Here is a 23,787-nt window from a genome sequence, read left to right on the forward strand (position 1 = left end):
TGGCAATGATAACGAATATAATATGTAATGTAACCTCAACATATGGAGCGATTTGTTAAAACAACTGGAATGACAATGAACAAAACTAATATTTAGGTAATAGTAGTATCCAAGGAACAAAGAGTAGACATTAAGATAAGTGTAACGGACATAGAACAAGTAGAATCGTTCAAATATTTAGCAGTTGAAATAGATCATTTCGACAGTCATTATCATCAACCTGTATGCGTCCACTGCTGGACATAGGTCTCCCTCAGCTCTTTTCATCTGTTTCTGTCTTGTGCGGCTTGCATAAAGTTATTGCTAACACGCTTCAGGTCGTCAGTCCATCTAATTGGTGGGCGCCCTCTGCTCCGTATCGAGAAAGAGAAATAAACGATATAATAAAAGTCAGCAGTGTATATTATACAAAGAATCAAACATTCATCAATTGTAAAGAAATATCTAAAGAAACAAAAATGTTCATTTTTGGAAATAGGCAAAAGAAAGTATATACCTACATATGGCTGTGAAGCATATGAACTAATACAACACGAGAGAAATAGATAAGAGCGGCTGAAATGTTATATCTGAGAAGAGTTAAAAGTGTTCCACAAATAGACAAAGAGAGAAATAATACAATTAGGACAGACCTGGATATTAAATCAATAACACACTTTATAGAACGGCGATAATTTTTCTGGTTAGGACACTTGCACAAAATGGACAGCAAAATACCTGTTAAGCGAAAAAACAGAAAGAACTGGAAACATTTTGTAAATAATACGTAGAAACAGTTTATACCTCTACACGCTGAAGATCCAAAATTGGATTTGGTGTAGAGTATTTATTTAACTACATAACAGATACAAATATTGTTTGTAGCAATTCAAAAAAAAATCATCATCATCATCCAGCCCCATTTTTACATCCATTGTTGGATATAGGCCTCCTCCAAACGTCTCCAGTTCTCTCTATCTCTAGCTGATGCAATCCAGTTTGTTTCTATTCTCCTTAGGTCGTCGGTCCATCGGGTGGGTGGTCTGCCTCGACTTCGCTTGTCGGCTCTTGGTCTCCACTCCAATAATCTCTTCGTCCATCTTCCGTCTTCCATTCTAGCAACATGTCCAGCCCACCTCCACTTTTGTTTATTGATTCGCAGTATAATATCGTCTACGCCAGTTCGTCGGCGTATCTCCTCATTTCTCACGCGATCTTTCAAGGTCAGGCCCAGCATTTATCTCTCCATTCGCCTTTGTGTTACCCTCAGTTTTTAGGCAGTAGCTTTCGTTAAAGTTAGGGTCTCTGCTCCGTAGGTCAAGACTGGTAAGATGCATTGGTTAAATGCCTTCCTTTTCAGGTGAATTGGGGTATTTTTTTTAAAAATGACTCTCATCCTTCTATATGCCGCCCATCCCAACGTGATTCGTCTATTTAGCTCGCAGGTTTGGTTGTCTCTGGTTATTCTAATTTCATGACCCAAGTATGTGTATTTATCGATTAATTCTACCTTGTTGTTATTGATCTGTATCTCTTCGCTGGGAACCATATTGGTCATCATTTTGGTTTTCTTGAAATTTATCTCCAGCCCAGTTTCTTGTAGTATGTCATTCAGTTCTTGGAGCATGTCTTTGATCTCTCCCAGATTATGTGACAGAAGCACGATGTCGTCCGCAAAACGTAGATGGTTTAATCTTTCTCCATCGATGGATATTCCTTTCTGTTGCCATGTTAGTCTTTTAAAGGCATACTCAAGAACGGTAATTAACAGCTTTGGTGACATGGTATCACCTTGCCTGACTCCCCTTTTTATCTTTAATTTATTAGTTGCTGAATGTAGACTTATGGTTGTTCTGACATTTTCATATATATTTTTAACTATATTACAATATCTGTGGTCGACCCTGCAATCTTGTAGTGCTCTTAAGATGGATGGTGGTTCCACTGCATCAAACGCCTTTTTAAAGTCTACAAATATCAATGCCAAGGGGCGGTTATATTCGTTAGTCTTTTCTATCAGGGTTTTTAGGCACTGCAGGTGATCGTTTGTGCCGTAATTAGGGCGGAAACCGGCTTGTTCCCGAGGTTGGTAAAAATCCAGCTTTGTCTCTAATCTGTTCGTTATTATTCGGGTGTATAATTTATAAAGATGGTTAAGGAGACTGATTGGTCTGTATCTTTCCAGGTCTGCTATATCTCCCTTCTTATGTAAGAGTACAGTTATTGAATTATTCCACTTTGTTGGAATATTTTGATTCCATAGGCATAGATTAAAGACCTTTTAAATTTTGGCTATCAGTACTGAGCCTCCTATCTTTATCGCTTCCGTGACGATATCGTCCTCCCCCGGAGCTTTGTTATTCTTCATCTTTTTTAGAGCCGTGTAAATTTCGTCCAAGGAGATTTCTGGGATATCTTCGGAACCCTGATTTTGAACCTTCCTCTGCTTCCTCAAAAAAAATACATAGTATTAAAAAAGGGATATAAAGCGTAACTTAAATATATACAAACAAGAACAGATAATATACAGAAAAACATTATGGCAAAGTTACGGTAAGCAGTTCAGTGGATGTTATGCAATAAGTCATATATTCTTCTGGGCAGTAAAAACAATGTTTCAGAAGATATTTTTTTATAACTTTTTCCAAACTATTACAGCTTAGCTGTTTAATACTTTTTGGTTAAATATTGTTATAGTTATAATTAAGAAAAAAATTTTCTGAAAGACAATCTATAGCGATTTGTTCGTAGGTAGTGACAGTATCGCGTATTGTGAACATGAACATCAGACTGCTTTATTAAATGGACACTTTTGCTGTGAATTTCAGTTAGAACTTGAAATATCAACAAAGCAGGTAGCAGCGTAATAGAGGTCCTAAGACCGAACCTTGTGGAACTCCATGTTTTACTGATAGAAAATCGAAGAGATGACCTTTAGACACTAACGCATGGGGTCTGCCACATAGATAAGAAGTTATAAGCTTAACATGAAACATGCTTACCGTAACTTGTCGTATCAGTTTATTTTGATAAAAGTTTGTAGAAGCTTCTTGTTTTCTTCCTCCGTCTTCTTTATGTGCTGAAAATTTCTTTTGAAGTTAAATCTCCTAACGGTAGCACCTTTGGGCCAAATATTAGGACTATAGACTTCGTCAATTTTATCGAAAGGGAAAGATACCTTATATGTGGAATATTTGTCAGTTCTATGCCATTCCATGCAGTTAAAAGTAATATCGGGTACCAACAATTTTAGATCATCGGCTTTCATATCGACACCTATTCGGGAAACATGTACATGACCTTGTCTAGGAATGGTGTTTACAGTAGAAGATTCGTTGCTTCCAATAATCGGTTTGTTTTCTTTTTTCGATTGGGTATTCCAAGATGAGTGTCCTGTTTTTAGATTGTTTTTTTTTTGTTTATCACTCATGTATGAATGTGTTTTAGAACAAACACAGGGTAGACCTTTTGTCTACAAGGGTAGACTTGTGTTTTTGTTTAATAACCTTTTAACGGGTTCTTGACTGGTAGAATCTGAGTTTCTCGGGTCTGCTTTATTTAAAGTTTTTCGCTAGATGACGATTATATACAGATTCGGAGTGCGTTCTATTTCTTGTTGTTATATAAAAATTTTAAACAGGATGGATTTGATTCTGTTCTTATCGATTTCTAAGACTTACTTGCTATTTTGCATTATTTGTGTTATTTGTGTCTGTATAAGAGTGTCATTAAACTCTAATAAGCAAATTGATTGTACTATATTCTTTATACTTTTTTATGTTTTATACTTAAATTATTTTTTTTACAGGTACTGCACCGAATGTTTAAATAAAGCAACTGGAGATCGTAACTGTCTCGTCTGTAGCAAGAAAATTTCGACAACTGGTTCAAAGTTAGTGTTGTGCGAATTATGTCCTCGTGCGTATCACACCGATTGCATTCAGCCCAACCTACCCAAAATTCCTCGGGGTAAATATTACTGTTTAAATTGCATTTCGAAAAAGCCTCAAAAGAAACCAGTAAAAAAACCTCCTAAGCCAAAAGAGCTTGAAGTTACAGAGCCAGTACAAGCACCAGTCAGGTAACTAATAATTATTTATATATCTACTTAAATTTTTACTTGTTTTTTTTTATATTTATTTTGGATATTAAAGATCTATTATCACCAGATGGGATAGAAGGGCCTGAAAAACTACGGCCATTTATCCATTCCCATGGTGTCTTACAGAGGTTCGACCAGTCTATTCAAAGAACCCTCTGCTTATATTCCATCTTCGGTGGATAACTAACATTTCTCACATGGAAATAAAATAATACAACGTTTAGGAGGTGGACCAGGTCCAGCCACAGAGTCTCAGAGTTCGAAGAACCGGAGCAGAGTCCCGACATCGGACTCCCAGGGTACAGGAGACCCTATGTGAGAACCGAGACCAGGCTGGCCGAGAGACGAAAATGTTGCATATTTATATGTTTCTATATGGCATTTTCCGATCACTCGGCCAATAGAAAAATTGGAAGATGTTTTAAGGCGGGGCAATGCGCATCGGGGTGCATATTAGTCCACGACTAAGGCCCCCGGATGACTATTAGAGCTTCTCTTATTTGGAAATTATTCTAGAAATATTTAAATATAAATGAGGATGTATCGAAATATTCTTAGTCTAGTAAAGAACATGGTGAGCAGTATCTAGTAATGAACAAAGCTTTGGTGAGTACAGGGGCTATTGAAGTAGTTCAAACATGGTTCCACAAAAACAAAATAACTTTGGACAACTTTCTGCGTCTTCTCTCCACATATTTTTCTCGTCAGAAACATAATCATGATTATTCCTTGACAATTCCAAAAAACTGAAGCATGAACTGTTCAGCAGATTTTGTAATACGAAATTTTTTCTGCCTGGGAGAACCAGAGTGACTCCATTCCATGGGTTATTGTTTTGTTTCTGAGTACCCGGGTATAATCGAGAATCAAATTTGTAGGCAGTAAATTCTTAGAAGTAATAGTGACATTTCAGCACTCTTGTAGGTTATTCAAGTTATTTATTATAAATTTTGTGGAAGTTTTGAAAACAAAAGTTTTAGTGTTTTATATGAAAATCATGTATTTACTAAATACTTAAACTAGATCCCCTTAACCAACTTCGGTCTATTTTTTAGCCCTACTCCATCTCACAGCTCCATGACAACAACTGAAGATATATCAGTATTAAATAGTTCTCAAAGTGACACGTCGTCGACAAATGTACTTAACGTAGAGTCTCCATCCACTCCAAATCACAACAAAAAAGATAGGAACAAGAAACTAGCAAAAGAATTCGCTCCGTGTAAAACGTTATTGGAAGATCTGGAATGTCACGACGACGCTTGGCCGTTTTTACTGCCTGTTAACACAAAACAATTTCCTACATACAAGAAGATTATAAAGGTTCCGATGGATTTGTCAACTATCAAGAAAAGGTTGCAAGACCAACAGTGAGTATTTATTTCAATTTAAATCAATAAATTGTATTTAAATCAATTTCCTCATATTGTCTGTTAAATTTTTTTTATATCTAAATTTACTTTGATTTCTTTTGTTTAAAGATTTTGCTTTATCCTTCGACGATTAAAAGTAAAACCCCTATCTAAAGTAAAGTACCACAATTGTAGCGAGTGACTCATGTTTTAATGGTTTTTTATAGGCCAGTAAAATTGGACGTTTACCTTTTAGAAAAAAATATTTTTGTTCCAACAAAAGAAGAAAATTTAATTATTATTTAATAAACAAATTAGTGGATTATTGCAGAATCTGTTTAATCTCTTAAAATTGACAAAAACCTTCTTCTGACTGTATAAAGAATATACGTTCAGGTAGAAGAGACCTCATTTGATATGAAATACATTTCAATAATTTGACTGTTCTATTTTTAAACTGTTCAAATGTTTTGGCAAAGATTTGGGTTTTAGGAAAAATATAACGTGGTCAGCATGTATGATTCAACTTGAAGTTATCTGCAATGTTGTAGATTATATCTTTCTCTAAGGGCGCGTACTGAGTTGAGCAAATTTACTTGAACGTACGCTGTGCGCGCATACACGTTCTTGCGAGTGATTTTGATTTACCGCAATTATTGTACGCCGGAGTGCTCCGGTTGTGCGTCGGTTCGAATATATAAAACAGTTGCACAGAAGCAAGCAGATATATAGTGGATCTGTTTTGCTAAGAGATTTAAAATTTCACGAAACCAGTGGACAATTTCAAAATTTTGTTCGTATGTCTTCTATAGATTTTGAAAAACTAATGTTCCGGTTAAAGAACGACTAGCTATATCCGTGTCTTAGGACCATAGCTTCGTATACAAGTACGCAATGCCTTTTTAAAGTTATCTGGTGATGTATCGTGGTTATACGTCATGAGATTTTTTAAATTTAACCACAAATTTTGACCAACTTCAAAATAATCCTAACATATTGCTCATTTTCTGTTTTTCTTCATATTTATGTACTTGCAATACTTTACCATTCATCGAATTTCTTATTTTGTGAAAGATGCTGAGGATGTTTTCATTGCACTACATTATTTGTAAAAATTTTTCAAAAGAAACAATTTTTAACTAGAATCAAACTGTACGGTATACGGGCACAACCGCTACATTCACAAATACCGTCCAAACTGTACAAATTGACGCATAAATATCGTTTGATATCGTCCAGAAACCGACAACTGACGGATAGCATTCGTGCTGGTTAATTTTATGCGAATTTTGTGCGAATAAATATGCTCAACTCAGTACGCGCCTTAAAGGTGATAATACCTGAGGTCCCCAGATGAAGGCGATGTAACTGGCAACAACGCCATTGTTCGGGTAGTTCTTTTATTGTATGCTATCTGTAAGTCAGTTTCATAATGGCACTCACAGGGGTTTCATAAAGTAGAGAACAGAATTGTTTGTGGTGTTATTAGTGGAAAGCGCTTTTAAGTTTACTTTTTGTGAATTGTGAGTAATTTAGTTTAATTAAATCTGGTGACCAATAATAAATATGATTGACAGTAGTAATAGTGAACCGTGTATCAAAAAGAAACGTCATAATTTATCACGCAAAGAAAAAACTATGATCGGAAATGTGTTTGATTGACTTCGAGCCCGAGAACAAAACATGAATGTAGGCGATGTAGTTACAGTATGTAGTATTTTGACAAAAGTTTCAGAAGCTAGTGTGTCTAAGTAATTATAACAGGAGATGAAAGAAACGATAATAATACTTTGAAGGTTAAGACAAAAGGAATGAAACAAATAAAGTTGGATGATACAACCATACTATAAAAAAATTGCTTCTTCTCCTCTTCAATCTAATGAAAATATTACAAAAAAATCAAGACGTGTTTTGTTACGTACTTTGAACTTAAGGTATTTAAAGAAAAAGAAGAATAGTACCCTTATTGAAAAAGAAGAAATCATTTTATAGCGCAGAAAGTATCTGAAAGAAATAGCAGAACTTCGAAGAGATAAAAAAAACATATTCAGATGAAACATGGTTAAATGAAGGACATACTGTGACAAGAATTTGGCAGGATTTAAATGTGAAAAACAAACGACAAGCTTTTCTAGATGGTTTGTCTATAGGTTTAAAAGTCCCATCTGGAAAGGAAAAACGCCTTATTTATTAGACATATTGGCAGCGACTCAGGATTTGTTTAAGGAGGTTTAAATGCATTATGAACCATTAAATGGAGAAAAGCCGAGATTGCGGATTGGCTTGGTAAAAAAAATATTAAATTCAATGAACCAATTTTGAAAATCGAGTTGCTAATCTTAGCACAGTGTCATAAAGATAAATATAATAAATATGTAGTAGATGAAATGGCGCGATAATGAGGTGTAATTGTAGTTCGATTGCCGCCATGCCATTGCGAGTTAAACTCGATATAACTTATATGGGCTCGAATAAAAAATGAAGTAGCAAGGAACAATGTTACTTTCAAATTAAATAATATACAAAATCTGCTTAATAGTGCCGCTATAAATGTGACCTTACAGTCGTGGATAAAATATATTAAGTAGCTAGTGAAAGAAGAGCAGAATATGTAGAACCTTGATAACTTTATTGAAATTACCATGGAACAAGCTGTTGTAGATCTAGGCGAAGATACTACTGATGAATCTGAAGATGACATAGATGACTTTGTTTAGATTATATATAATGTTAATTTTTATTTGAACATATTTTTTGTATTTTATGGAAATAAATATTCAGTTAAGATGAACCATTTATTACTAGTACTGTTTCGTACCAAGAATTGTTTAAGTAATTCAGGTTTATCTGTACTACAAGTTACTACACGACCATTTTTCTAATCCCATGTCATTAAACCTTATTTGACAATAGGAATTAAATTTAATCATTGAATCAATCATAAGTTTGTTAATTTGAACGGATAAAGGATTTTTCCCAAAAATTATTTTTTTAATAATAACCGCACGTCTATGACTCATTGATTTCCTTTCCTCTAAGACCCACAAAGTTCTACATTGAAAATATGACTCACTCGCTACTACATTATCATGGTACTAGAATATAGTTAGGTCCAGAATATTTCCCGATATTGATTTTTATTTATTACCAGTTATATTTTACCATTTAGGTATTAAAAATGAATTTATATATGCAATAATTTAATTAATTAAAAATTATGTATTACGTATAATATTGTGTTCTTACCTTAATTCTCTGCATTTTTCTCTATATTTCCTCTATATTTTTCTTATCATAATATGATTTAACTGTAATATAAAACAATTCTTATACCTTTAGATATAGCTTCACGAAAAAATTGTTGATTGGAAATCTATTTAAAAATATTTTATTTTAGTTTTTATTACAGTAATCTCGCTTTTCATTTTGGAAATATCAATAACTACATCGCAATTTTTTTATTAAAAGTTTTTGTTAACTCTAATTGTTCTTTCGTTTATATTTTCAAATTTCGTTACTAAAAATCTTAGTCTTCGTCTTGATTATTTTCACATTCTTTATCAAGTATAGGCTGGACCAAAGCATTGCTCTTTCTTTATAATTAAATTTTTCAATTATTTCCTACAACTCAAAATCTGGGCTCTCTGTTAAGACTTCCCAATCATTCAAAAGGAGAGAATACTTACCGAACTTCTTTGATCGTTTCTATCATCATCATCATGCAACCTCTTCTGTCCACTGCTGGATATAGGTCTCTCCCATTTTTCGCCACTCTTCACGGTTCTGTGCTTCAGGCACAGAACCGAATCGTTTCTATAAGTCCAGTTTTTTGAAAGCGTTTGTTTATAATCCAGATAAAATATGTTTCAATGTTGCAACGATCCTTACCATAGCACTTGATAAATCTATACTTTTTTTGTCAAAACTTTCGTCAGTGTTTGCAAAAGCCAAAAATCTTGCATGAGTGAGTGGTTGGCAGGTAAAAACAATTCGAACATTGTTCAATTTTATATTTGGGTGGGAAATTGTGTTATCTAAGAAGAGAAGAACTTTTTTGCATTGCTTTTTAAATTATTCGCCAATAGGTCGGTATCTTTGATTTTATCCAAGCTTTTTTATTGGATCTCAATTGGATTGGCTCTGTACATATATACACGTAATCCTGTGAAACATTGATTTTTTTATATAAATAGTGGATTTTTCTTGTACCGTTCATGTATATACAAACTAAGAAAGGATTACTGTATAAAGGACATATCAAAATAATATTATTTTAGTTAATAACAATTAAAACAATCTAACATAACTTGCCCGGAAGGGATATTGGGGGCTAAAAGATAGAAGAGGAGTCCAGGTGCAATTATGTTCACCTTGCAAATCAGCGCTTATGTGTTTTGAAGGTCACACCGGTGAGCTTTGGGACGTGGGTCTATAGATCTGGGATGGGGTATATTTAGATAAAAAATTTGGAATTGAAACGTACCAATGGAAATGACAGAATTTGGTACTAAAAGAAAGGGGAACTTGACACTTGACCTGTGAGAAGAAGGTTGGTTTAAGAAAGATTCCGAAAGCGTGACAAATATGCCAAACCTCTCTAAGAAACTCAAAATGCATACAATGCACATCAAAAAGAAAGAGAAACAAAAACACACTTACCCGATATTGTCGCTCTACATTCCTGTCAGAATTAACTTATTATGTCCAAAAAGAAAGGAAGATTATAAGAGAGTAACAAATATTATTTGAGACATTACCTCATTTATAGCATATTATGATATTATCAATAATAAAATTTACTATCTAATAAAATATACCTTATATAACGATGGAGAATGGGACAACAGAGAGAGATGGAAACGGTTGAGCGAGGGAAGGCAGTGAATACTGTAGAATCCCTGAATGTATATATAAAATATACCTATAAATTATCTGAACCAAAAGTGTCATAATTATCCTTTGTTTACTAGAGTACTAAACATCAAACTTTTGGGTTGTACACAAATAAATAGGTTATTACGAAATACAAAAAAAAAATTGTAGAACATACCCCATACAAAAAACGTGGCACTGCGCTAAATACATATAAAAATGAAATCAGGTATATTTCCTTAGTTCACCAAATTGAAAACATTCTGCGATTGTATCTCCAACTATTTCGATAAGTTTTAAATTAATTTGAAAAAACTTACAAAGAAGCCTTGCTTCATTTTCCTCTAGTTGGCACTGACTTTAAACTTTTAACTTAATTAAACTTCAAACACTTTATTTAATCTCTACTTAGCTGCCATTGCATCTCTTTAAATGAGACTGTGTGTACTTTTGTAGTACTGTTGTAGTACTTAACTGCTATATTACTATTCCTATTTTTTACTAAAATTAAATTTCGGTGATTTACGAACTCACACATTCTTCTAAGTTCGAACTTCCAAAATGAAAGCGACCATTTCTCGTGGTCGCTCCCAGAGAAGTGACGCGATTCAAGACACATTCTCCCTACGAGGATGGATGGAAATTTCCTCAAGTGGACTTTTGTTTATTCCATGCGTAGCTAGCCGATGTGAGAACTCAGCGATATTTTAAACTCTATACGCGAAACAGAGATAAGACAAAGTTAAAGTGAGACAATTAATATTTCTTTTCGAAAGAGCACTCTGCTAATTATAAACAGAATCCAAAGTTGTTTAGATTATTAACCTTAGAAACGCAAAAAGATTATGAACCATTTTCGGTTCTTATGATTTACAGGGTGAATTAAAAATGCTACACATGTTGGTATGTCCCTTATACTGTAATCCTTTCTTAGTTTTATATGCCTGACTGATGATGAAGTACACATTTTAAACTCAAAACCGGTGGCTGAAACAATACATCATTTAAGGTTAATAAATATAAAGAAATGTGTGTAGAGACTTTTTTTTTCACATCATGGATTTCTTGATTATATGGTATTTTTTTATTAATATTTTTTGTGTCAGTGTAGACAATGGTTCATTGTTGATCGTCCCGCTCTAAATCCGGCTTGTTCTTTATTGAGTTGCAATTATCACAGTTGCTTTTGGCCTTTGTTTTGTAGACAATGGTTCATTGTTGATCGTCCCGCTCTAAATCCGGCTTGTTCTTTTTTCTTCTTTAAGTTCCATCTTCTATCGAAGGTTGGAAATCATCATGGCTATGCGGACTCTGTTGACTGCCGCTCTAAAAAGTTCTGCACTACTGCATTCAAACCATTCCCTTAAGTTCTTAAGCCAGGATATTCTTCGTCTTCTCACATTTCGATTTCCTTGGATTTTGCCTTGCATAATAAGTTGTAATAATGCGTATTTTTGCCCTCTCATCACATGTCCTAAGTACTCAAGTTTTCGTCTTTTGATAGTTAATATTATTTCCGCCTCATTTCCTATCCTTCTAGTTACTTCCACGTTTGACATTCTTTGAATCCATGATATTCGTAGGATTCTTCTGTAACACCTAAATTCAAAAGCGGCCAACTTATTCAGATGGACTTGTTTTAGTGTCCACGCTTCCAAGCCATAAAGAAGAGTAGAGAACACGTAACATCGAAGCATTCTCAGTTCTAACCTTATATCCCGACAACAAAGAAACTTTTCAAGTTTAATGAATGATGCACGTGCTATTTCAATGCGTGTCCTAATTTCTTTGGTTTGGTCTACATCTGATGTTATCCATGTTCCTAAGTATTTATAGTTATTAACACTCTCAATTGCAGTATCTTCAATAGTCAGTTGGATATTTGCATGTGCAGATTTAGTCAGGATCATGCATTTAGTTTTCTTTAAATTTATCTTCAGTCCGTACTCATGACAGCATTCATTAAGGCGTTGCATTACGTTCTGTAAATCATTGTTGTTATCCGTCATTATTACTGTATCGTCTGCAAAACGTAAGTTATTCAAAACTTCTCCATTGATAGATATACCTTCTATTGAGTCTAAGAGCGCTTTTTGAAATACCGCTTTGCTGTAGACATTGAAAAGTAGTGGGGACAGCACGCAACCCTGGCGGACTCCTCTCTGTATTTTGATATTTTGGGTGTACTAGTTGTCAACTCTTACCTTGGCTGAACCTTATCAAATGCCTTTTCAAAGTCTACAAAACATAAGTGCATGTCCTGATTCATATCCATGCATCTCTGAGCCAGCACATTCAAGCCGAACAAAGCATCTCTTGTACTCGCTTGTTCTTTATTGAGTTGCAATTATCACAGTTGCTTTTGGCCTTTGTTTTTGTAGACAATGGTTCATTGTTGATCGTCCCGCTCTAAATTTGGCTTGTTCTTTATTGAGTTGCAATTATCACAGTTGCCTTTGTCCTCTGTTTTTGTATATTTTCGATATATTTTCCATTTTCCATTTTTTGAGGCTTCCCATTGATTGATACAATTCTGAAACAGATTTTTCAATGGAGAGCATAGCTTATCTGTTTCGTTTTTTATTAGTTCTCCTACTAGATTTTCTTGACCTGACGCTTTCTCGTTCTTTAGTGATTTATAAACGTCCTTTACTTCTTTAAAATGTATTCAGAGAAGGGAGCCTTGAGTTATAATCGGATTATTCATGTTTTCACTGGTTTTATTCCATGTTTGGGCCGTTTTCCATGTTAATTTTTTATATTATGTCTTTGGTATTATATTTCCTCATGTTTTTTAATACTTTCCAAGTTCTATATTTAAAGTCATCATTGTTATAGGTACAAAACAAGAGAAGATTTTTGTGTCGACGTAAGGCAAATTTTCAACAACTGTGAAACGTTCAACGAGGATGACAGCCCAGTGGGTAAAGCAGGTCACGCCATGAGACAGTTCTTCGAAGCCAGATGGAACGAACTAACCTTAAATAGTTGAGGATTGCTTCACGCCAAGAGGCAGTAATTGTTAATAAATAAAAACATTTGCCATATTTTTGATAAGAAAAATTCAGGTGTTTTCTGTGTGTGATATTCAACCGATAATAAAAGTGCTAGAGGCTTTTTTGCGATTATAAGTTGCGTAGTCGATCGGACTTAAAATTATTTATAATTTTTTTATGTAATTTTTTAGTTATATTTTTGTATAAGTAATTATTGATCATGTATTATGATACAAAGTATCTGAAAGTATTATTTTTTACTTTATTTTTGTCATAGAGAGTTAGGATGCATGTAAGGTTACTGTAAAGCTCTGAAATTACTTTTTTTCACACTAAACTTTTATATACACACATATAGAAAAATTATCCGGAAAAGCAAATTGTGTCCATAATTCTAAAAATCATAAGTATTGTGTATCAATTGTAATATAAATAGTGGCGCTAATGAGAAAATCACTAAACACTATTAATTTTTTTATATATTTTCACATCACCGTTTTTTAACGTTACCCTTGCAACTTTTGTCAAAAAATTTTTATCATAAAATTGATAATCTATACCGTTTTATAAATATTGCAAAAGTGAGGAAATCGTAGGAGTATAGGTGATTTTTTGGGAGATTTATATCTCTGTCTATTTTTTTGTATGTAATTTTTTCTTCTAAACTAAACTCTTTGTAGATGGCATTGTGTCCCCTGTATGACTGTCGTTTCAGTTTTTATACCCTGCCTATGTGTATTAAATTCACACTGAGTGTTACTTAATTGTGTACATTGGTTAGTGGTTTACTACTAACATGATTGTTGAATAAATATTTAAATAAATATTATTTTCATCTCCAATTATATCTGATAAGAAATAAACTATAAAGTCTTTTTGTTTTGTAATTTTGGTTTTCGGATTTCAAAGGTTTTTAGATAAATATAACTGGTCTTCTGCATGCCCGATAGAAATTCTGTTAAGCTGGAGATTTTTTCAATAATAAATAAATCACAAAAGCAGATATGAATTTTTTTAATACACCTTGATATGTTATTAAATAAACTCCTTAACAAAATTAACACATTACTTATAATGTCAACATTTACCAAAAAACCTTCACTGGTAAAAATTGTAACAAAAACTTTTAACTAACTTTTAATATAATATACATACTACTAACACTAATGCGTACTAGTAAGTTGCAGATGGTGGCTTTGGACATATTTTCCCATTCAGAAACCATTGTTTTTTTAAGTTTCTTAAATCCTGTAGGAGCAGTTGCAGCCGCCCATTTAAGTATATTTCTCAAGTACTACATGTTATTCCGATCTTCCGGACTTTTAACCCCGCAGTCGTGACGTGAAAAAAGTTGAGAGAACAAACATTTTTTTTTCTTTTTTGAAATATTTATTATACGTGAAACACCTTATAAATTATTATTCAAAAATTAAAATGATGGGTTTTAAATATGTCAATAAAGTATAATTGGAAAAAATGAAACAAAAAATTAAACTAGGCCATTTGATCTGTGTTTTGTACGCACTTTGCACAAATACTGATCAAATGTTAAAGGCACAGAGATACTTTACAGTTGTTACAGGAGAATCTAATTTTTCGCTTTTTTTTTCCACTCGCACATTACTCAACGACCTGTACCTCCTGTTTTCTCTGGTTCGGGTTGTAAATTGAACTCTGAGGCACCAGTCAGTTCTCTCAGTTTCCCCCTCATTACATTAGACAAGTGAATATCAGCTGACCTTCTGAGCATATATGTGCATGTGTCAGTTGATTAACAAGTGTATATCGAAAAGTTCTTCGAGCTACGAGATTATCTTCTTCAGTGTTAAAATTATATCTAACGTAGCTATTACTTCCTGATACATTTATTAGAGTGTAAAAAACCGTTGACAATCTTTTTGTATTTCTCGTAACATCATAATTCCCTGCCATTTGGTCAACCATATCGATTCCTGTTTTGTTGTACTAGTGTATGATTATTGGTTTTCCACTTTCTTCGTCAACGCCATCGTTGTCACAGAAAGAAGAAATAAGCAGGACATTAAATTTTCCCTTGTAATACAAGGTACCTCTTGTATTACTGCGTATAGTTCCTATCATAATTAGCCCATATTCGTTCAACACCGTCTTGCAGAGGTGAATACTGGTAAACCATCTACTCATAAATACGTTGCGTTTGTTTCCCCTAATAGGTTTAACCAACCGAGTTACTAAGTCCTCTGGGAAGTTACTCTGTACAAAAGGTCCTTCTGGTTGTACTTCCACATAACCTCAAAGCTGAATAGCATCTCATCTATCTTTACGTATTTTGACAACAAAAAATTTTACTCATAGTTTTTCACAACTAATTCAAAAAGGTCTATCATAGGAGCAAGTTTGTCAAGAAGCTTGCTATCTGCCTTAGTAGTCTGATCATGGAAACGAAGATGAAGCAACAGAAATTGAAACCGCTGAAGAGAGGGAAAAGCACAGTCTAAGCCTTTTAGGAGAGTTCCCATTGGTAGAAAAAGTTCTTTCACGTTCAATATTTATTTTATATCTGTACTCCAGCCAAAAAAAGTATACCAAGCAAGGCTTTAATTTCAATTGCGTCAGTTTTTCGGTAGTACGCCTCTCTCTTATAATTTTCGGCCGAAATTTTGGATATCCTGATTTGTATGGTCGACAACTATATTGATTATGTCGGCATCATAATATTTTCTCCATATAGTGACAGATTCCGTCATATTTTTGCTTGGAGTTTTAGGACCAGGTAACTGGGTTATGAGGTTTTTTGCTGGAACACGAGTTCGGATGTATGAAGGTGGTGCATGTACAGCCCATCTCGTTATTTTATCCTTACATAATAATACAATATACCTTTGCTCAAGCACGTCCATCTCTTCTTCATCACCGGCAGCATCTTGAAATCGTTGCTGTGTTTGATTCTTCCTGTTTCACACTAGCAAGCAAAGCATCTGTTCTCTTGTGCTCCGTTTCCGAATACTACGTTTTTATGTTATAAAAAAAACTTGCCTCTAAAACTTATAAAATATTAATCGTGAGTAGTGACCACGGTGTGAGAGACCCGTGGACGTATAAATAAAGATTTACTTATACGTCCATGGAGAGACCAGATTTTGAAACCTAATATCGCACAGGCAAATACTTGTCAGCAACTGACCATCCTACAGGCTGAAAGGTCGACACGAGTTAGGAAGCTACTAACTGGGATTGGCAGCTCCCTCATTCTGTTAGTAAAAGAATTTACTTGGTTTATATGCAAAAAGTTTATTATTTTAATGAACGTATAGTTACATACGAGATATCACAGGGCACTATGGATAAAAATAGGTTTACTGTAAGACACATTTTGATTTATTGACTTATAGAAGGTCTCTGGCTGAAAAAAAAAAAAATAACAAATGATCAAATCCTACCAAACGACATAGCAAATGAAAGGGGGGGATATAACGAATATATACAGATAGAAAAACAAATCAAATTAATACTTATAATTTCAACGTAATTTAAGAAGTTTTCACTTCTGTCGGTACTCCCCCGAGTGCAATATTTTATTGTTTTGCCAGTTCTGGATAATGTCTATGAATGTCCAAAATTCAATTTATCGGTCATTAAGTTTAAAACCGTTTGTTGTGTATAACCTCTTCCAAACTGCTTTGTTCCTGCACCCACGTACCCATTAAATTTTAGGAGTAACCCGTTTGGTTCCCTTGACATATAAAGCTTCATGTCATATTTATGGCGTTTACTTTTAATAAATTGTTTAAAAAAAAAACGTCTTCTCCATACAAGCATGGCCTCATCAAGTGATAGTTCTTTCCCAGGATACTAAATTTCTGACATCTGGTTATTGAAAAAATCAAGCACAGGCCGAATTTTTTACAGACGGTCGAGTACGTTATTTTCGTCTGAATTTGAAGAAAAATGTAGAAGTCCCATTATCAGCATGTATCTATGACGACTGATATGCTGCCGAAAAATCGGTGTGTTGAACAGAGAATCTGTCTTCCAATAATTTTTCAGCCGATTTAGTTTGATAGTACCTCTATGGTAAAGTAAACCTAAAGATTTCAGTTCATCCGATCTGAATGATTTCCATCTTGTGATCCGGGCGGACTCTGTTTGACTTGAGAGAAATACTTCTTCTGCATACTTATTAGTTTCTCCTATGATTAAATCACAAATCTGTATTATTAAAAATTAGACGAAAATAATCATTGGGTCTTAAAGTATATTACTTTCATCTCGAACTAAATCTTAATATACCTTCATTTTTACGTCCCCTTAACTAAAACGTCAAATTTTAGCTGCAAAATAATTAATGTAATAGTTTACTAAAAATTAGAATAAAATGGATTTAAAAAATAAAAATGAAATTAAGATATAAAATTAAATGTCTTTAACACTGCGAGAAGTGAAACAAGCTGCTAAAATTGCATCATTGAATTTATTCCCAGAAAAATCAAGAAAATTGTATATGGCAGCCTATGAAACTCTTTTTAACTGGAGAAAGGAAAAAAAAATATATAAAATCGATCTCACAATCGTCATGTTGGTGTATTTTACAGAACTAGCTACAAAAATAAATCGTCGGCACTAGGGGCCCAATAATCAATTCCTAGAGGTACTATTAATATATATTATATAAAGGAATAAATATGAAAACATAAGAAATTATAAGCTTTATTAATGCGAAAAAGTGAAGGTTTTCAACCTAGAAAAGCTAATACTTTCACTGGAAAAGATATTAATGATTTGTTTACTAAAGGATCAGACGAAAAGTACTGTGCAAGTAAGGTAAGATAGATTAAAGTTTCTTTATACATTACATCTAGTTATATGTTTTTAAGGTTGCACTAATAATAAAAACAATGGATGCTTGTCGGAGTAGGGATGTATTGCAAGAAAATTAATTATTTATAGGACATTTGATCAGCTTATTTAGTAAATATGCCTAAAACTAAGACAAAAGTGCCTCGAAAAGTTGCAGATTCTACTCCCATCTATTTGCTACCTTAAAAGGGTCCATTTTAGTGGCATTGGTTAAATAAATCGCGATAATTAAACTGGCTGGCGGATACTTGTTTTAATATGAATTAACACTAACACTTAGCAGTTACCAATACTTCACAGATACACCACAGAATAAATACCAAGCTTTCAATTATTTCGCCTGTAATAAGAATCTGCTGACTCAATACTGAACAGATCCTAGTGAGATTTCCGATTAGAACTTTTAACTTTTTTTTTTTTCGATTTTCCCATATTTCTTATCATTATGACTCCCACCGGTTCTCTCGATCATCTAGTCAGTCTGTAAAATGCTCTTTTACCTGGTCGTAACCAGTCCGTATTATTACTCTTTTATCCTTTCAATACGTGCCAATAGCATCCAATTCACTGTGTAGTTCATAGTGCGTCCATGGTATCATTGGTCGTACGATTTTTCTTTTCGAAGCTTTTTAGTTCTTCCTCTCTTGTTAAATCTTACATTACTATTGTTGTTTCTAAACTGCTATTGGCGTTGTTTTGTCTCATAAGAGGTATGTATTCTGCTGCTTTTTTAATCCAGGTCTTTGTGTTGTTCCATTGGTATCGTGTTATTTCATTCGTTCAGATTCTTACCATCAAAGACAACCATCCACTTAATTTTTTATTTTTTTTTTTTTGTAATATCTACCTTTTAAATTAGTGGACATTTTTTTGTTATTGTTAACAAGAAAAGAGATGGGAACTATGCTTACTGAGTTAGATGCTGCCTGTAGGGAAGTTGGTTTGAACTAAATTTTAGAAAGACACAATACATGACAAATCTGGTACCAAGCGAAAATCCAAAAGTCGACTGCAACGAAATAGGATAAATTCATAAATATAGATAATTAAGTCATGAGATCCAAATTACTCGAACTGAAAGGAAAAATCCCTTTAGTATAGGCCACATGTGGAGCTCTATTAAACATCTTCAAGAGTAACATGCACCCAAACAATTTCCTTAACCCAGGCTACACCAACCAAACTTAGAGTAGCCAAAGACGAATGGAACGCTCGCTACTTGGACTGACTCTCAGAGACAGAGTTAGAAACGAAGAAATAAGAAGGACAGGCGTCACAGATTCCATAGAGCGCATAGCATGGCTGAAGTGGAACTGGGCGAACTTTGTTGTCAGAATGAATGACGAGCGGTGGATCCAAAAAATAACATTGTGGAGATCACGTGCTGATAGTAGAAGCAGAGGTAGACAACCTACACGGTGTACAGACGACGTGAAAATAATCGCTGGGAATTGGCTGCAGGAAGCTCAAGACCGGCATAACTGGAAGAAATGATGATCTTTTGTTATAAATCATATATGACATTAATGCAATTTGATACCTGTACAAGGGACGTTTTCTAACACATCCAGAGATCCAACTTTCTGAGATCATATAAAGGCGGCAGTCATTCAGTGTGTCCAATTTTGTCGAAATAAAAATGAAAAAAAAATCGATTCTTCAGATTTGTTGCATTGCGTCTGGTGACACAAATTACGAAAACAAGTTGTATAAAATATATTTAGTGACAAACTATGATAGCTAGAGCAATTTTGATTTTGGAATTCATCCGTTGAATCTATGAAAATGTTGATTTTTTTTAATTATTCCTATAGGCCACACTTTGTAATTTTTCTATTTAATTTTTTAAAATAGATACACAATGCATAGGCGATATGAGTGATGACAGATTTTTTTATTGTTAATTAATTATGGATCTTTACAGTAACAAAAAAAATCGGAAGTAGTGTTAATCGCTCAAAGACAAGATGTACTATTTTATATTATGGTAAATGAACAATTGATGTACTTAGAACGGTAGCTAGGTAATTGTTTGAGAACTTTCAATTAGGCTATGTAATTAATGTATAATATTTATTATATTTGCTTATACATTTTTACGTGTTTTATTTCCAGAAATAAAATTATCTATTATAGCACAATTTATTTTGGACACTAACTGCAAAATGTGTAGGACACACAATCTGATATGTTTTATTGGCAGACTAAATTTCGCAGATTATTCTGATAAATCTGACAATCTGATATGGATTATTGGCAGACTATTCGCAAATTGAATCGAAATAAAAATATAAATACTTTGTTTTGTGAGTTCCGTCTGTACATACGAGGATTAGTACAACCAAAAGTACAAAGGGTATAGAAAAACTGATGACAGATTCGGGATTAAAAGTTATTTGGACGAAAATCTTGCTATTCATTATGTTCCCAAGAATTGGGATGAAATAATATCAGTCAAACAGGGCACCATGCCATAAAAAATATAATTGTTTAATGTAATGTTTATAAAATAAAGATCATATTGAAAATGACAAACAGCCGAAACGTTTAAACAATTAAGTATTTTATTTATAACAGGCCGATAAACCCAGGAATATATATATATATATATATATATATATATATATATATATATATATATATTGTTTTGTTTCTACTTCTTTCTTTATGTATTTGTTATAAAAAATTTATACTTATATTTATTATGAATTAATAATAATGAAACAAACATTTTTTGGGCTAGCTCAAATTGGTAAATAATCTCAGGGTTTTACGTCATTCAATCACAGAAAGGCAAAATCAAATGAAGCTCATAGATAAATAAAATTCAAAAATAAAATCTAACCGTATATTAAAAAAATTGTTTCTACCAAAGAAATAAACACAAATTTTAATGACAGCATAAATTGCACAAAACAGACAATCTATGAAAAGAGTAAGTAATTAAATATAAAAAAAGGCATATAAAAAAAATACCGCAAGTCTATTTTACCAGTATAGATACAATAATGAATTATGGTTGCAAAAAATGATTTAAAAATATTATGAAATTGTTTATGTAAAAGTTCCTGTCAAAATACACTGAAGTCTTTATGCGTCAATGAAACAGAAGTCCTCGCAACGGAGAAGATTGTTAGAAAGAAATATAGAGGTATATCTGAATACCTTGGAACAATTTTTATTTACGATGTCGGATACTATTATATGAGTACTTATCACTGAATTTAATTTTAACTTTTCAAAAAATATTACTTTGCACTTGTTACTTTTACGGATACCTACAAGGCTTATGGTTAACGGAGACCGACACTTTTTTACTTTTTTTTCTTAAACACAAACTGCTCCTTTCAACTATCGGGAATCAACTCTCCACTGTCGCTAAACTCACTATCGTTTTCTTTCATTCCAAAAACTCTTTTGGCTTAACACCCCCTTCCATCAATAACCTTCCTTCCTTTTCATTGGTCAAAACAAATATGCCTCTTTCTTCATTTCAACGTCTTCAAATTTCCCAGTCGTAAGTACTTTAACATTTTCTAGGAACTCAAAATTCCCGACTTCTTTCAAACAACCATTTTCCTTAATCTTACGTTCAAACACGAATTGTTCTTAAATGCACTTCAAAATCAATAAACAAGTCCATGAATATTATCGATTAGATTACAAATACGTTACCAAAGATAACTGTATACTGGGTAAAACCAATACCTATGTTAACAATAGACAACAACAATAATCCTAACTCATATATATTACTTAAAGTTATACATACTTAACTTTGATTTATAGTAAAAGGAGTTGATGTCTCCACAACGTGTCTGGAAAGCTGCCTGTAAATTAATACAGACAGTAATACACTCACGTGCTTTTCTTCTTTGCTCATTTTTACCTTTTTTAATACGTGACATGATATTTTTCCTTTAAATGACGATCATAATTTTCCTGTAAATGGACCTTACTCTTCGCGTTTTTATACTCTTCACACGTACCGCACTGATCTTTCTTAGGATGGAAAAATGATAAATTAAATTTATTCCTAAAAATTCGTGAGAACATGGTGACATTCCCATAACTTTTATTTTCTTCCATATAAATTGTTTTAAAATCTCTATAGATGTCAGCTATTGGCTGAGAACTATCTCTATAGATGTACCGCTACTAGCAAATAGTAGTAGTATAGCACACTTACTTAAAAAAAAAATATATCTAAATGTTACTGCAATACTGTCATATAAGTGAGTTGTTACACTGTTGCTGAATGGAGTTCTACAAAAATAGTTATGGCTATAATAGACATAAATCGCCATCTAGCGCTTATATAACAAAATATCTTTTCGGCAGTGATGCTGACGAAAGTTTAACAAAATACCCATTTAATGCAACAAAAATTTAAAAAAACATTGAATTTCGACTTGTGACAGTGTTGTTGCCGATGTGCGATGTAAATACATATGTATATGTATAATATAACTGTATTAAACATCATAAATAGAGAGTTAGAACTATAAGAAAGATTACGAAAAGAAAGTCGTCGTATCTAGGCCACATAACCTAAATTGATTGTGTTTTAGTGACTGAATGAGGAAATTAAACATGATATTTTAACTAAACCCGCAATATGTAGTTTGCACAATTTCAGCTTTTTTTAGCTGTTTTTACAGGTTATTTAAATAGCTTTTTAAAGTTTTTTTCTTTTTATTGTTAAAATGGGTTATACATACCAAAATAATGTTGACAATTCGGACAAGTGTGATAAGTATAACTGCACGATTTCATATAATATGGTAACAAACAACAAGGCCAGCATAAAAATATACACAAAATAAGGGCTATCCAATGAGAAAAACCAGTTCTTTCCCTTTCTATTTCTGTAGTTACTATTACTCTACACACTGGACAAATGAGATGTAAAGGATCTGGTCCAAAAATTATTGTATCTGAAGAAACTGTATGAGCCATCTCATTATAAAATATACCTTCTGCTTCGGCGTAAGAAGGTGGTGGCAGTTTAGGTATAAAGGAGTCTGTAGACTTAAGGATTGCCTGAGGGCCTATAAAATGATATCTATGAGTATCTAAAAATACAGATCAGAAAATTGTTTATAACATAATGATAATGATAAGAACCTTGTCTCATAACTGAGGAATATGAAGGAAGTGTCTGTTTGACTGGAACAACTATCTCGTTTCTCCGTGGCACATGCTCATTATTTCTGGGACCACAAGCACATAATATGGATTCATTACTAGTATTGTTTTGTGAATGCACCAATACATCAACAGCCCTGGAAGTACTTGGACCTCCATTATAGAAAGTTTCTGCTGACCCAATACTAAAAGGATCCAAAGTACTCACTTCATCCAACACATTGTACTCTAAAATTTCTCCCAAAATATCTTTTACTGTTACTAATTTTGTGACTGATTTATTTTCATTCGGTTCACTTTGTGGTAATTGTATTACAGTGCAATTTAGAACTTCATTAATGATCTGTTTGACAGTTCGTTTATTTGATTTATCTTCTGGTTGAGGTTTACTGTCCGAAGATACGCTTGTTTCAGATGATTCGGCTATTTTGTCTTCGTCTTTCTCATCTTCTTCCATTTTTGATTACTAAAAACATTTTGACATTTTATAATAGTGACTTAT

The 23,787-nt window shown here is 33.2% G+C and overlaps 2 protein-coding genes across 4 annotated transcripts in view; one reads left to right on the forward strand and one right to left on the reverse strand.

Annotated features, from left to right (window-relative positions):
• The window catches only part of tou (bromodomain adjacent to zinc finger domain 2B toutatis), a 90,092-nt gene extending 69,860 nt beyond the window's left edge, over positions 1 to 20,232 (forward strand). For all 3 annotated transcript variants that reach the window (XM_072523806.1, XM_072523807.1, XM_072523808.1), the window contains exons 23-25: positions 3,788 to 4,060; positions 5,137 to 5,451; positions 13,144 to 20,232. In XM_072523806.1, coding sequence (XP_072379907.1) covers positions 3,788 to 4,060; positions 5,137 to 5,451; positions 13,144 to 13,297 — 742 coding nt within the window. In that variant the 3' untranslated portion in view covers positions 13,298 to 20,232. The remainder of the gene's footprint in view (positions 1 to 3,787; positions 4,061 to 5,136; positions 5,452 to 13,143) is intronic.
• Positions 20,233 to 22,826: 2,594 nt separating this feature from the next.
• Positions 22,827 to 23,787, reverse strand: LOC140433524 (uncharacterized). The gene is made up of 2 exons (XM_072521508.1): positions 23,265 to 23,787; positions 22,827 to 23,188 (listed from the first exon to the last, which is right to left on the reverse strand). Exons 1-2 carry the CDS (start codon positions 23,740 to 23,742, stop codon positions 22,839 to 22,841), a joined length of 828 nt encoding a protein of 275 aa, XP_072377609.1. The 5' UTR covers positions 23,743 to 23,787; the 3' UTR covers positions 22,827 to 22,838.

This window comes from Diabrotica undecimpunctata, chromosome 2 (genome assembly GCF_040954645.1).
Source record: "Diabrotica undecimpunctata isolate CICGRU chromosome 2, icDiaUnde3, whole genome shotgun sequence".
In the NCBI taxonomy this organism is placed as follows: domain Eukaryota; kingdom Metazoa; phylum Arthropoda; class Insecta; order Coleoptera; family Chrysomelidae; genus Diabrotica; species Diabrotica undecimpunctata.